This window comes from Ctenocephalides felis, unplaced genomic scaffold, assembly GCF_003426905.1.
Source record: "Ctenocephalides felis isolate EL2017-DRISC unplaced genomic scaffold, ASM342690v1 CF-g0.4_SCAFFOLD_03571, whole genome shotgun sequence".
NCBI lineage: Eukaryota > Metazoa > Arthropoda > Insecta > Siphonaptera > Pulicidae > Ctenocephalides > Ctenocephalides felis.
In genome coordinates, this window is record NW_020539725.1 from 70,290,140 (window position 1) to 70,306,503 (window position 16,364).

Genomic DNA, 16,364 nt, shown 5'->3' on the forward strand with positions numbered 1-16,364 from the left:
CAATAAACTTAGAAATGATTGCATTAAGTTACAATGTAGGAGAACTGAAATAATTTGATAAAATTTTGATTTTGCATATTTGGATATTTTCATAACTATCAATTTTTTATGTTAATAATAACTAGAATAGTAGAACAAATTTGCCCTAACCTTACCTCAGTGGTAAGAGCTTTGGTTTTTGGGTTTCAGATTTGATACCAACCACGTCCAGCCTGATATCAAGTAGTAGTTAAATCCATGTTCACGTAAAAGTGTAGATATAAATATTATTTCTCTCTTATAAATAATTTGCATTAATACAAAGGTTGTTTCCCTGTAGGAGTATCTACGTTTCAGTTGTCTACGTCATCGCATAGTGACGTCACAAAGTCGAAAGATCGATAACAATATTTGTACCGTACCTACCACTGTTCCACTTTGGAAATTCTATTTTAGAATTGAAATGCATCATATGATTTATTTCATAGCTTTTCGAGCTATATTTATCTATTTCAAAGGAAATAAACAAACTGTATAATCTATTTTGGAAACTGTTAAAATTTTATAGCACGTTTCCGCACGTTAGACAATTTTTTCAATTTCATTGGCAACATCCACTCGATGACCTGTGTATACTGATGTCGTCCATGGACGACATGTTGTGTGTTAGCGGCAATTGATTCCAGATTTATTACTATGAGTTAAATTATTGAAAATTCTATTTTTTTTATTGTTGCTGAAAATACATTCGTAGAGAAAGAATTCTATCGATCAATTTAAAATTTATTGCCTGTTCTTACTATCGTTCTTTTAATCAAATATGGCTAAAAATAAAACAAAGAAATTAAATAGTTTCATGACATGTAAATAGTGGTAGTGTATATGTACTACGTCATTAATTTCCCAATTTTTTCATGCCGAAACGAGGTTGATTGTAAAAGTTTGATATGACGATAAACGTCATGAAATGTAATTATATTTACGTCATACATTGCATGACAAAAGTTTTCTTCATATGGATATCAAATTCAGGCAATAGAAATTATTTTTAAATAAAGCAACTCACTTTCATGTAATATTTACTTACTGTAGGGTAAGTTATAGTAATTGCAAAACATCGAAAATGAAAATTTTTGCATATCTTTACCTTTCAACTGTTTCTGAACGTTTTGGCTTACCTTAGAAAATATTCATATGTATGTGTGCGTGTGCAGATACACAATGTCCACAATGTTGAGAGTACAGATCAACTAATTTGACTGAATTCGAGTTTATTAGTTTTTCACGAAGGTAGGTCCGACCGTTTTGGAGGTGCAGTGCTAAAAATTGCGATTCAGTTTTTGAGAGAACGAAGTGTCCGATTTGAATGATTCAAAAAAAAAAAATTCACTGGTATTGATAAAATGAGGAACTGATGGATGAATTTTTGCAAAAACAGGTCCAGCGGTTTTTGTGATTTAAATAAAATAGTTATGAAAAATGCCATTCGGCGGTCAAAAATGATCATTAGATATATGCACAACAAATTATCAGATATTTTATAGAAATTTTGATGATAAGTACAAATATTGTTTAAATTTTTCATTAAAGTTTGCCATTTCGAAGATACAGAGCTAAATGTGCAAGAAATGGCAGTTTTTGAGAGAACTAAGCGTCCAATTTGAATTATTGAAAGAACTTTCAGCTAGTTTTAACAAAATAATTGATTTTGGAAAAAAAATTGTATCATTTTTTTTTGTATATCGAAAATAATTCTGATTTTATCTTAAATTCTAACTAAAGTTCTAATATACTTTCAACAAATAATTTCAACTTTGCAATTCAGTTTATATAATTCTTATAAATATTAGACAATGTTACAATATTAATAATAATCTATTTGAAAACATTCAGTATTCCTCGAACATTTCGTTACGGTATGGGAAATTCCAGCAATTTGCCTTAAGGCACGATGCCATACACCCCACTAGTTAAATTTAATTTTTTGGTACAAGAAGCTCCAATAAGTTGCCTCAAGGCACAACGCATCACGAGTTAGATTTTTCCTCTTTTATACATGCATTTCAACACAAAAAATTATCGATTCCTTACATCATTACATAATTCCTAAAATTCCACTATCCCCAAATTATTTTCCTTCATTTCATTCATCAACATTTCTCTTTGAATCATTGTATATAAACAAATTCTCAGAATGCACCCGAAGCTTTTAAAATAGCTTCCACGTAATTTATAAAATCCATTTAAATCCATCAGCACATGAAAATATTTAAAAAATTCATTAAGTGTTCATTTTCAATTCCAACTTACGAAACTTACGATATGTACAAAGTAATCGTATAGAGCAGAATCATATATTGTATATTGCTCATGCGCAAACTCATATAGAACACATATAGAATACAAGAACGAGTTCATAGTCAGTCTGCCATCGATGTTTCAGAAGAAAAGATCGTACTAAATTAAAAGTAAAATCAGTTTTATTGAAGTTTTCCATTTAATTCTATTAATTGTTGTGTAAGAATTCGTTAAAAATTGTGCGGAAATTAAAATTGATGAAGTGAATTATTACTATTTTGTGTGAATTTGTTCCCCAAAGTTGAGTCTTCGTGCGAAGGAATCAATATTTTGCCTTCTTCAACGATAGTGAAGGTTATAAAAGATTCATTTTATGATGGGTTTTCGCTTTTAGAATATTGTGTGAATGTTGGCTAAAGTAAGAGATTATTTCCAAATTACATACAATTTCTAAAAATATTATTATTTGAACACTGATATTTATAAAAAAACTGTCTTAAAAATCCCTTTTTATTGAAAAATTGTACAGAAAAATATGATTCTATATATATGACGATGATGTTATGATTAAATTTCAATATAATAATTCCACTAATTGAAACTTAATTAAAACTTAAAAAAACTGTCTTCTAAATCTATATTATATATCGTTTTTTTTTTGTTTGAAAAATTTACTAGGAAAGTATTATCTATCACATTAATATATGATATATATGATGAGATAAATAAATTTTAATATGATAATACCACTTTTGCGATTTAAATATTAACTAACTTTTTATTTATTAAAATCTATATAAAATATCTGATTATTGGATGTGCATATGCCCAATGATCATTTTTGACCAAAAAGATTTTTTTGAATCTTTGAAATCGCTGGGCCTGCTTTCCCAAAAATTTAATCATTTCTTGATTTTGTCAATACAAGTGAAATGTTTTCTGAATTATTCAAACCGGACGCTCCGTTCTCTCAAAACCTTAATTACTATTTTAGCCCGTATTTTCGAAACGACTGGACCTACCTTTGCCAAAAACTAATCAGCACATCTCCCCATCAATAGAAATCGAATGCTTTTTGAACTATTCAAACCAGGTGATCGGTGTTCCCAAAATCGCCTACGACAATTTGTATCCGCACATATACAAACACGCGCACACACATACACACTCAAATATACATACATCAATTTTTGTTAAGGTACGCCAACATTTAGAAACCTTTGGAACTGTAGAGATATACAAAACATTTATTTCTGATTTTATTATTTGATTAATTTTTGCTAAATAAAGACAATCTACTACAAACAAGTTGGTATTTAGGTTTATTTGAATTTGTTTCATAAAAATCAGTAAAACAGAGAAGTTATTTTATAATTTGGTAGATGATTTTTATCACTTGGTAAAAAAAATTGTTTTAGAGCGCTTGCTACCTCTAAACCTGGTTAATTCCAAAAAGTAAAAAAGTTCTTTACAATTTGCTTAAAGTTCTTTATAATTTGCATATATTGCTTTTATTATTTTGTACTAGATCATGAACTACACTATTATTTCCTACTCACGAATCCACCAGAGCAATTTTACTATGAAGATTACGATTTTTACAATGTTTTAGTTCCAATTGGAATCGTGTCAAGGTTTATACGAATGCATTTCCGAACTAAATTGAATTTTATCCTTCGGATTATTGATCATCGTTCAAGTAAATTCATTTTATAGTTAACTTAAAAATAGTTTATTTCAGTATGTATATTTATTGCATAAAATGCAAGGTTAAAATTTCATTAAAAAATGTAATAGTAAATAGTAATGATGAACGAGATGATTCACTCGAATAAAGTTCATGCAATGATTATATTGCATGAATAATGAACAACTTGTTTGTATATACATGCACGTGATCTGTAAACGACAGATATTTACTTTTGTTCCTTAGAATAATATGTCAAATATTTATATTAAAGTAGATAAAATATTTAGTAAGACATAAGAGAGTTCTATATATAAGAGGTACTCTATAGCTTTAGACATATCGCTATAGTAGAAATAGAGATCTTATAATCTAAGGTTATTTTGAATATAATATTTATTCTGAAGTTTGAAATAAATTATTTTAATCAAACAACTGTGCCAAATTGAAGTTCTTAATTATTTCATATTGTTCGTTTCGAGAACCATATTTGGGCCATTATTTTAAAGTAAAAATAATAATTTCGTCTTCTCCCTTTAATTTAGACGAATACATTTTTTTGTAAGTTTTTTTTCGAAAAAATCCGATATAACTATAGTCAAAATCTTAACTTATGATTTGATCCAAATATCATTGAAAAAGAGGTGAAAGTGGCCCCTTTATTCAAACTCACATTTTTCTATAAAACTTTTCGACAAACAACAAGACTATGATATACTGCACTTATTAATCAATAGTTAATTTAAAATTCAAAAATTCCAAAAATTAATTCAAAGGCAAAACAAATAATTTTACTGTATTTAAAACGTTTCACAATAATAATTTTAATTATTTTTCTGATTAAATTTATTTTCTTAACAGAACAAAATAAAAAATCAACTTTAATTCTAATATAATATACTTGTATAAAAATTTTATGAATAGTTTATAAACTGAACCCAATTTTTATTTGAGATAAACTTTGTTTTTATTCCATATATATTATATATGAATACAATTGAAGTTTTAAACAATATATATTGTTAGCGTTCGGAATTTTTATGTCTGTTGTAATTCGATTAAATTAGTTTATAATAACAGTTATAATGATTTTCTAGAAATTCTAAACAATTTCTTGAGTACATATAGTATTTACCAATGAAAAAACATTGATGCTAATTGGTTCAGTAAAGATGGCGAATAATTAACAGAACTTTTTTAATTCAGTCCGGTTGTTCAAGGTTTTCGTATATATTTTTGTTTATAATAATAATGCATAATACATTTGATAAGTTGATTTGTTTATTTTGCATTTTGCCATAATATTCGACAGAAATTTAAATTTTAAATATGTAAACAATTAAATAATCAATAAATGTCGAATATGATTCATTTTTTTGATTTTTACTATTTATTTCAATATTAAAAATAAAAAGTAAAATAATAGTTGCTCACCTGGTTGTGTGAATGTTTTTCTCAAAACAACTCAAAATTGTTCATGTTAGGAAAATATCTCAAAATTAACAATAACCTGATCTATATCCTATCATTGATTATTTACTCAATTAAAATTAGCTTTTAATTATAATTTCCTAGTACGTCGTTTTCAAATGATTCGACCTTCCTCATACTTCCTACAAATCGCTCATAATTGTATAAAACAGACGTAAAATCGTAGTAAACACAATTTCGTGCCAAATGGTAATCTTCTGTTTTCCAGACATCCATCGATGTATTGGAAAATCAAAAATATTATTTTAAGGTTGTCGGAAAACATGTTTTCCCCAAACTCCATTGAGAGTTCTATTTCTAGAGGATCAATAAAATCGGAAGGATGTATGTGAAATGCGCATTTGATTTTAAACTGAGCTATAATGTAATATTTTAAGCCTTAAATGTTTTGAATACATGTGTTCGGAATAGCTCAGTCAGTAGCATGCCTGAGGGGGTACTCGGTTCGAGTCCTCGCACTGACATAAAATTGTCATGTGATTGGTAGAACTGGAATGTGACGTATTAGACATATCTTAGGCTCATGTAGAACTTCTTAGCGTCAGACACATATGACTGCCATAGCGATTAACGTGTTAAACACTTTATTTATATTTATTTTTGAAGTAAAACGTCTTTAGGCGCGACTAGCGTGTAAACCTATGAGAACGCAATGGAAATTGCGTTACGCCCGAACTGTACGTCATTCGCTCTCGATGAAATCATTTTAATACAGGTCGATTGTGATTAGTTTGTCGTGTATGTAAATAAAGATATGTCGTTGTATGCGTACTGGTATCAACGTTGTATGCGTACCGATATCAACAAGGAAATCCGCATAGATAAATAAACATTTTAAAGTTGCATCGTAGTACAAATCTTGATTTAATGAAAAATGCCTGAATCAGAATTATTCGTAGTTTCTATAAATCTTTGAAGTTATAAAAATGGTGCATATTTTTTAAACTAGACAAATATTACAGCTGTTCAAAGAATGAAATTATATCGCCAGCGAAAAACTAAATAAAGACAAGCAATGTATGAATGTATGTTAATTTTAATTAAATGAAGTTCTTCAAACACAATTACATGATGAGTGAAACGGTGAAAACAATATTTCTTTAAGCGTTGTTTAACATAATCCACTGTGTGAACTAATATTATAGAATGTATTAATCATATTCATTTCTCTAATAAAGGTTAATTTCTAAATGCTAATTACAATGACAAACCGATCGGTCATATTTGAAGTAGACTTAAATTACATTATTGTTTTTAAATATTATACATATTTTTAATGCTATTATAAATATATCATTCATAATTTATCATTATATAAATGTGTATAAGATGTGATTGTTTTATGGTGTATTTATTTTTACTTAATACTATATTGTACAGTAGCAATTAAGTTTTACTTCAATCGCGTGTGAACCTTACGCGCACTCTTTTTATTTTATATTTTTATTTATAATAATTTTATATCTCGATTCTTTCAGTTATTACGCACAATTTTGCATCAATTCTAATTCAAAATAATCTTCTTCAAATAAACACTAAATAATTTTTACCGCAATGCGCGCTTTCAAATTCAGAAGCTTAATTAGGATTATGCGGTTAATTTTGTTCTATATTTAAATAATTCTAATCATCTTCAGTATATTCCTTAAATGCAAATTAAATATGAAATGACGCAACTCATGAGTAATCATATTTACTTAATTAATACGAACCAACTGATGGAATATGTTCTACATTTCAGTCGTTTGTTTTATATGGAAGAGTAGGTTAGTAGAGAAAGATTTAGTTGTTACCCAGAAAATGTGTTAAACAGAAATTAGTTGAACTAATTAGGAAAAATAGAAATGTTGTGTTTTTGTGAATTTTACAGAATAGTTTACAGATCAATCATAGGACTCCCATTTTTCTAAGAACTATTTATTTTTGAGTTAAGGCAGTGATTTCCAACCTGTGGGGCGCGCCCCCCTGGGGGGGCGCCATACCGTTCCAAGGGGGGCGCGAAGCTGTTTCAAAAATATTATTTTTAAATGCTGAGTAAGTGTCAAAACAAATCAGCAAAATACTTAAGTAATTTAAGATAGTTTTGATCTCAAAAAAGAATTGCTATATTTCTTGCTGATAACAAAAGAAACGGAGCAATCTTGTTTTAGGACACAAAGTTCCTCGCAAAATTTGCGTATTTAGTTGAATTTTTCAAAGACTTAGCGATTTAAATAAATCAATGCAAGGGTCTCAAATTCGTGCTTTTGTTCAGAAAGACAAGATTACGGTTTTTATGAAAAATTAGAACTGTGTATAGCTAGTATCAAATAACTTTATAACTTTAACATTTTCCCACTTTTAAAATTACTTGTGTTACTGATGAAATAGAAGTAAGTAAAGATCTTATTATTATATCAGTCATATGACTAGTCTACGAAACCAATTTTCGCATTACTTTATCTAATTACGTCCAAATACGAATGGATTAGAAATCAATTTGTCATTGAGAAACATGATGATTTTGGTCATTCAACAGCAGAGCAGAAAATGATAATTGATTTATCTAGTGATAGCACATTGAACCAGATATTTTAGGACGAAAATATATTGTTGAGTTTTGGTTACCAGTGAAGGACGATTTTCCTACTTTGACAAATAATGCTTCAGAAATTTTATTACCATTTGTGAGATCTTACTTATGTGAAACAGAAAATTCTTATAATAAATAGTTATGTTTGTATGTATATTTTTTATAATACCGTGTATTATTTGGCATAATTTCAGTTATATTAAGTATATTTAAATTAAATTGTTAGAAAAATAAGAAGGGGGGGGGCGCAATATTTTTTTCATTCGAAAGGGGGGCGCAAGGAAGAAAAGGTTGGAAACCGCTGAGTTAAGGCATGTTGTAAATATGAACTGTGTCCAGCATTTTTGAAGATTTTTTCAGAATTTGGATTTTTTTTTTTAATTTTAAAATACGAAGGTATTTTGTGAAAATTTTAATATTTTTGAAGAATTTTGTGAAAAGAATTATTTTTGGAAATTTTGAAAAATCACGAAAATTTGAAAAAAATCGAGAATGTTTGAAAATTATTTTTTTCCCCAAAATTTGGATTTTTGAGTTTTGTGCATTTTGGTACGGAACCCTAAGTAACAATTATATTTTCTGAACTAAATACAAATACTAAAATCGCTTGTTTGATGCATGTACATTTACATAATTTAGAACTTTTTCCTAAGTATTTCCTAAACAGCTAGACCTGCCTTACCAAAATTTCATCAAATTTACATTCCGTCAATACAAGTGAAATGATTGTTGAATCATTCAAATCGGTTGATCCGTGCATCTAAGATCGTGAACAAAAAATTGTATCCATACATACTCATACATACTACGTACACATACACACACACATACAATGATAATTATTAAGTAATTATTATAATTTATGCCAAGATATTCAAATAAAGGTCTAGAAATTAAAAAAAAATCAATTATTATAACTGTTAATTTAAATGGAAAGTTTAAAACTAACCACAGTAGCCGGAAAATTAATACAACTTAAGTTTTGACCTGAAGCTCTAGGTTTCATTCAAAAGCTCATAGTTTTTATAAAACAAATTCTATTTTTTGCCGTTGAGTTCTGGGACACCATGTAAATAATATTATGGAGAGCTTGCTTCAACTTTTTCACTAATTCTAAATCGGGTGATTCGTGCGCCCTAAATCGTGTGCAAAAATTGAACCAAACATACACACATATATACTAGGCATACATACAATGATAATTATAAGGTATTTTTTTAAAAAGCTCATAGTTTTCAAACTGCACAGAAAAATTATTTTTTCTGTTTTTATGTCGTTGAATTCTGGGATACCTTGTAAACAATATTTTTGGGATATCGTTTTAACACAGTTTTCAAACTGCACAGAAAAATTATTTTTTCTATTTTTGCCATTGAGTTCTGGGACACCCTGTAAATGATATTTTTGGGAGATCGCTTTAACATAGTTTTCAAACTGCACAGGAAAATTATTTTTTCTATTCTTGCCGTTGAGTTCTGGGACACTTTGTAAATAATATTTTTGGGAGATCGCTTTAACATAGTTTTCAAACTGCACAGGAAAATTGTTTTTTTTTATTTTTTGCCGTTGAGTTCGGAGACACCCTGTAAATAATATTTTTGGAAGATTGCTTTAACTTTAGCTATGCTTTCTTGGGAAAAGGTTTTTGAAATGACCCTTAATAAATAATAATAATAATAATAGTAACATTGTTATTGATTAAAATTAAAATTACCTATTTATTCTATTCTCTAGATATGTATAATATATTCTGCATATATGCAACTTTTAAATTTTGTTAAAAAATAGTAAAAAATATGTTGAATAAATAACTTTAATTACAATTATCATTCAAATTAAATTAATTTCAAATATCAATGGTCTAAATTAAATTTATAGTTTGTTGACAAAAAACAAACATTGAATGTTAACACATACTATTTCTGTATTTAATATTACTCTAATTAAATATTTATTTTGGTTTCGTAATAAAAATGCAAATAACAATTAGCGTAAATGTATTTATTGGTAAATTAAATTATACTGAAAAGTTAATACAATGTCATAAAAATCTTATCTCTGAAGAATGATATGCTTGAATGAATGTGAAGAAAAAATCGTCTATAAATATTTTACTATGAGTGTTATATAAATTTAATTTGAAATTGCAGAAAAGTATTAATTATTGAAACAAAAACTTAGAACTTTATAAGTGACATTTTGTGAGATTTTAAAAGTTTAAAGTGAATTTTGAGTAAATTAATTCAAAATTGATACTCAAATCATGACTATGGGCGAGGAGAGTATAGAAATTGGAGACGCTTTGCCTCCGCCTGAAATTGTTGAAACTCCTGAAGAAAGGTAAAGGTCTAATTTTATTTTTTGTTACATAATAATTTTTTAAATTAAATAACATATAGTGATAGTTTTATCTAAGAGGTGATCAATTCACATTTTGACAGTGACAAACCTATTTTTTTTTATTGACATGGTATTTTCGTATTTCAGTCAGACAGGGGTGACTGGTATAAGATATTATGAAACAATTTTTTATATACATGTCATATTAACTATTTTATTCTACTTTCATAAGTAGCTCTAATACCTTTAAATATTTCTTCAATTTTCATTTTCAATTTCTTTATAATATTTTGTTATTTAAATTTTGAGAGTGACAAACCTCAATTTTATTTCATCAAGATGATAAGAATGTTCCAAATGCAGTTTTCCTACTTAGTTTTGCATTTTGATAGGTATTGTGTTTTTTGTTTAAAAACTAAGGTATATTTTATAGGTTCTTTATGGAAAAAAATACAACCCAAAAAAGTCATTATTATCAACAATTATAATATGAGTATATTTTATTTCTACAGGAAGTGATATTTGGTTTATTTTTTGCCAAAATAAATTGAGTACTTTACAAAAAGTTTTGTAAGAAAGTTCTAAGAAGAAAAATTGTTTTACTGAAAAGTTTCAATTTAAAAATATCACATTTCAGAATAATTACTAAAACTTATGATGTAACACTGAAGCAAACTTATAATTAGAACTAATTATCACATATGTGATTGTCACAAGAATTCAGAGTATTTTTAAACAATTTATCTAACTAAATAAGAACACGTTTCCTGTTCAATTACACAAACGAACCATTATAATTACAATTCAAGAATTTTTTTTTGTATTAGATAGAGTGGGTAAAAAGGTCTACAACTGATATCTCAAACACAATTGAAGTTAGGACTTTTTTTTAACAATATTATTTTAAAGTAGAGGGCAAACTCTGTATAACCAGCCATCACTTTGATTCAGGAGATAAATCGGAAATCTATGAAAATTCACAACAAAAGCATTTTTCTTCGTTGTTATTTATTGGTTGCGCACTGTTGTTTAGTTTACGAGACCTCAATAAAAATTTTATGTCTACGATATTTAAATGTTCTATAAGACGTATTGTTATTTTTAAGTTAAATTCAATCATTTTTCTTATGAAATCTCTATAAAAGCTAGCATGTGGGTGGGGTAAAAAGTACCATCCAAACCTTTGCTTTACCAAAAAGGACCATGTGACCAATTTTTAAAAAAACGGCAAAAACACTTTTCTACAATGTTGAATTAGCTGGGAGTTTAACTGAACATAGTCAGTTAGTTGTTTATTTGATGTGTGTTATTTGTTGTGCTAAAATTGATTATTCTCACAATATATTTTCTCCAAGTCGAATTAGATTTTTTGGACTTTATCTTTTAATATTTCGTAATATTGAATAAAATTATTTTACACAAAAGTTTTGTTTTCCAAACAATTCTGGGTTCAACGATCTTTTCTCGTTACACTCTGTTAATTAACCCGGCAGATTCACAGTACACTTTTCTTTAATTAAATTATAATAATAACATGTACTTTCATGTAATATTATGGTTATTGCTTAAATGGAAAGCTGATTGGAAACGCCAACTTTGTGCTATATTGCACCAGAAAAAACTTTTTAGTGAAATCGTAAAGGACACATTTTGTTTGGATAATAGTCATAATGTTTTTTGTCTTAAATTTCCCCTTTTCTTTGTTTTTCCGATTTTGTCTTGATTTTGTTGTCTTTATGTTTGAAATTCAACCAGAAGGGATAAAAAATACATGTCACTTAAAACAAAACTAATTGCTGGTAATTGACTACAAATGTTCAACTTACCTCATAAGCAAATAAAGTGATCTACCAAGTAACAGTTATATTATTAAAAGAAGAGCAAAAAATCTTACTTTTGTCTCTTCAAAAGCAATACAATTTACAAGTCATGTTTCAATGTAATAATGTAAACTTGTTCGAACAAAAATACTTCATATTTCCCTCTTTTCGACCTTATATATAGACCTTATATTACATGGACTGCTAGTCGAGCGCAAAATAAGTGCTTAATCATAGATGTCACGTGTCATGTGACGTCACATGTCTGAGCGAACATTGCCGACGACATTCGCGGACTGTAATGTCTATGACAAAATTAGTACAGTTCAGCTGTTAGACGACTGTCACCAACGTACTCTGGCACAACCGTACCCATAGAGTATTAAAAAAGTAAATCTAAGCAATTGTTTTTTGTAATAATCTTTATTTCTTTTTTCCAGATATGAACGTTTGCTGAGACGAGCCAAAACTGAAGATTTGACCGAAGTTTCTGGCATCGGATGTTTATACCAGAGTGGAGTCGACAGATTGGGCAGGCCCGTCGTCGTCTTCTGCGGAAAATGGTTCCCTGTCAATAATTTAAATTTGGACAAGGTGAGAAAAATTCATCTAAATTAACTAGTTGTGTATGTTTCTTTTCATGTAATAAAATTCCACAGTATAATATAATCTACTAATAAAATATATATAAAAATAAGTCTGGTTTTCCTTCCTGACGATATAACTCCAGAACGCACGAACCGATTTCGACAATTTTGCATTCGTTGGAAAGGTCTCGGGCTTCCGAAATTGCTGGAACTTTACGCACCGTAATTAAAAATACGAAAAATGACATTAGTGAGAATTATCAGAATTATGCTTGGTTAAGTCAACGAGCAATTCTTGCCGCAAAGAATAATGATGTACACGTACTGAATTTCACCATTCAATCAAAAATTGCTGGCGATTTGGTGACATACCAATGATTCCGACTGGTCTTTCGTTTGACTTCAAACGATTGCAATTTCCAGTTCGCCTTGCGTTCGCAATAACAAGTCGCAAGGCAAATCGCTTAGTGTTTGCGGGATAAATTTCAAATAGATTATTTAGAAAATCATTGTTTTTCACATGGGCAGTTATACGTTGCCTGCTCACGAGTTGGAAAACCATCCGCTTTGTTTGTGTTAACGTCAGACCAAAAAACAAAAAATGTGGTTTACCATAGAGCACTTCAATGAAACGGATAACTTGCGGATTCACTTTCATTTACTTAGAGAAGTTCAACTAAAAAACACTTCATTTTTGTAATCGAAATAAATTTATTACTTTTGTGTAGTTAAATCAAATTTTCCTTTTTCAAATATAAAACAAACAAAAAATTTCTTCATCTTTCTCACGAAACCATCTGGTGGCGAAAAGTTCGTCGGTGTTGCTAGTATATACTCGTATATATAATTTTTCTGAGTCAACTCATTGTCTGGTATGAGAGATGGTCAATAATTTTATCATAGCTTTGATGGTTACTTTAGTTTTATAATAATTGATGTTGAATTATATGGGTCAATTACATTTTCAGGCTCTTTTATATCTGATCGCTCTATTGGATCCGATCGTAAAAGGAGATTACGTGATCGCCTACTTCCATACTCTGACGTCAAACAACAACTACCCTTCGTTCGCCTGGCTGAGGGAGGTTTACAGCATATTGCCATACAAGTGAGTAAACGAATAGATAGGAACTAGTGGTGTATGGAAATGGAAATTTGTTTTATGATAGATTGTATTATAATTTATGAAGGAACTAGTGCTGGGATTTAGTGCAGGATTTTTTTGTCTTAAAAAAATGATTTTTTTTTAGATTTTTAGAAAATTTTGACTTTCTTCAAACATTTTTGAATTTATTTAAAACTTTGGTGAAGAAATGAAAATTTTGAAATAATAAGTTTTTCTTTCAAATTTTTGAAAAACGTCGAATTTTTCATGAAATCTTTGAAACCCATTCAAGTCGCTTCTTCCTTACTGTTAAAAAGAACAAAAACATTAGTTTGAATTATATAAGTGGACTTCAAATATTTCAAATCTTAGCCTAATAAAAATAAAATTTACACTAATTATTAAAATTGCTATAAGATCTGATAATTAAGTGTGCATATGTCCAATGATCATTTTTGACCGCCAAAGGGCACTTTCTTACTTTTTTATGGATTTCCGATACGGCCGGACTTGCCTTCTCCAAAATTTAATCAGTTCTCCACTACGTCAATACAAGTAAAATGTTTTTTGAATTACTCAAATCGGACACTCCGCTCTCTCAAAAACTAAATTGAGATTTTTTAACTTTTCGTAGGGTAAGTTATAGAAATCGCAAAAATATCTAAAATGAAAATTTTTATATATCTGTACGTTTCAAAGGTTTCTGAACATTTTGGCATACCTTAGAAAAATTTGATGTATGTGTGTGTGTGTGTGTGCAAATACAAATTTTCGACGACGATTTCGGGAACACCGATCAACCGATTTGAATAATTCAAAAACCATTCAAAAATATTTTGTTTCGTATTTTCTAATCTGTTGAACCAGCCTTTGCAAAAAATTTATCAGAATGTCTCTCCATTAATAAGAATCAAATGTTTTTTGAATCATTCTAATCGGTTGATCATGATAATGATCATCGGTTGAAAAACACATACATATATTTTTCCTATTTCTAGGTATGCAAACATTTTCATTTTCGATTTTTTTGAGATGACTATTTAACTTTACCCTAAGGAAATTTCAAGATATAAATGATTTTTATGTTATTTTATATTTTAATAAACAATCATAATTTTTCATAGAAATTCAGAAGATTTTTAGGAATTATTTGCTTATTGCTTGTGAATTATACAAGCTTTAAATGTGTTTCTTATAAATATTTTGGATTCTCTACAATTTAGCCGAACTTATAATAGCATGAAGAATTTTTTTTCAAATTTGATAATTTGATGTAGAAAATTATTGTATTATGATTAGATCAAATAATTATTTTACAAAATGAACTAGGTTATATTTTTCCAGAAAAATATTATTTTGACGTATTGTTAGATATACTAAATAATTTTTATTAATTTTATTATTTTCTTTTCAGATATAAGAAGAATTTGAAAGCCTTCTATATCATTCATCCTACGATCTGGACGAAGGTAATTATAAAGGATCTTTAATCAAAATTTTTAACCATTATAAGTTTCAATTGGGTTGATCAAATTAAATAAATAATCATCAATCACGCACAATATATTTAAATTTTTCTACTTTAACTCTTTTAAAATGAAATTATGTAAAATTAATACCTTAATCTTATATAAAAATTACATATTAAGTATTTGTAAAGCATTTTGGTGATCCATAAATATATGAAAATAAGTTTCTTTCTAAAGAATAACCTGATCATAGTTTGGCATAAGAAATTGACAAACTAATTCATTATCCTAATTTATCCTTGATCCTGATAATTGTTGAAAGAAGTAGGAGCAATATCTACAGAATTTCGTCCCTGATTTTGGGAAAAAAATTGTAGAAAATTTTTGAAAATACAATTCATAGCAAATCAAATTTCTATAATTATCTGAAAAATTTATACGAAGTTAAAATTATTTTATATTTAGATGATGACATGGTGGTTCACAACTTTCATGGCTCCAGCAATCAAACAAAAAGTACATTCTTTACCAGGAGTAGAACATTTATATTCTGTGATGACACCAGATCAGTTGGAAATTCCTGCTTATATCACCGAATACGATATGACGGTAAGATGAAAAATAATTTTAAAAATACCAAAAACATTTAGTTTATAAGAAATTGCTAAATTCTGTGATAATTATATTTTAGATCAACGGTTTACATTATTTCCAACCAGGACAGACAACTGCGGCCACGTAATATAGCGTTCTATGTCCGAGAACAAAAAATTTAAAAGCAAATCAAAATTATTCCATAACATATGAAGAGATTCATCCCTTAACTTATAAGTCGTTAGTTGATAATAATCAAAGTGAATGAAACATTATCATAATTAATATTTTATTTTTAATTTTAATTTTATTTTTAGAATCATATTTGAAGTTGGAGCGTTATAACAATTAATACATTTTGTTCATCATTAGGTGTAAAAAGTAATATTTAGTAGGCATTAAGTACTTACAAAGTAATTAAA

The 16,364-nt window shown here is 28.1% G+C and overlaps 1 protein-coding gene across 1 annotated transcript in view; it reads left to right on the forward strand.

The window, feature by feature from the left end:
• The window catches only part of LOC113386673 (protein GDAP2 homolog), a 40,235-nt gene extending 23,964 nt beyond the window's left edge, over positions 1-16,271 (forward strand). Inside the window, exons 7-11 of the mRNA XM_026624438.1 lie at positions 12,628-12,781; positions 13,743-13,882; positions 15,294-15,348; positions 15,814-15,957; positions 16,040-16,271. Of these exons, the coding sequence (XP_026480223.1) occupies positions 12,628-12,781; positions 13,743-13,882; positions 15,294-15,348; positions 15,814-15,957; positions 16,040-16,090 (544 nt within the window). The 3' untranslated portion in view covers positions 16,091-16,271. The remainder of the gene's footprint in view (positions 1-12,627; positions 12,782-13,742; positions 13,883-15,293; positions 15,349-15,813; positions 15,958-16,039) is intronic.
• The last annotated feature ends 93 nt before the right edge of the window (positions 16,272-16,364 follow it).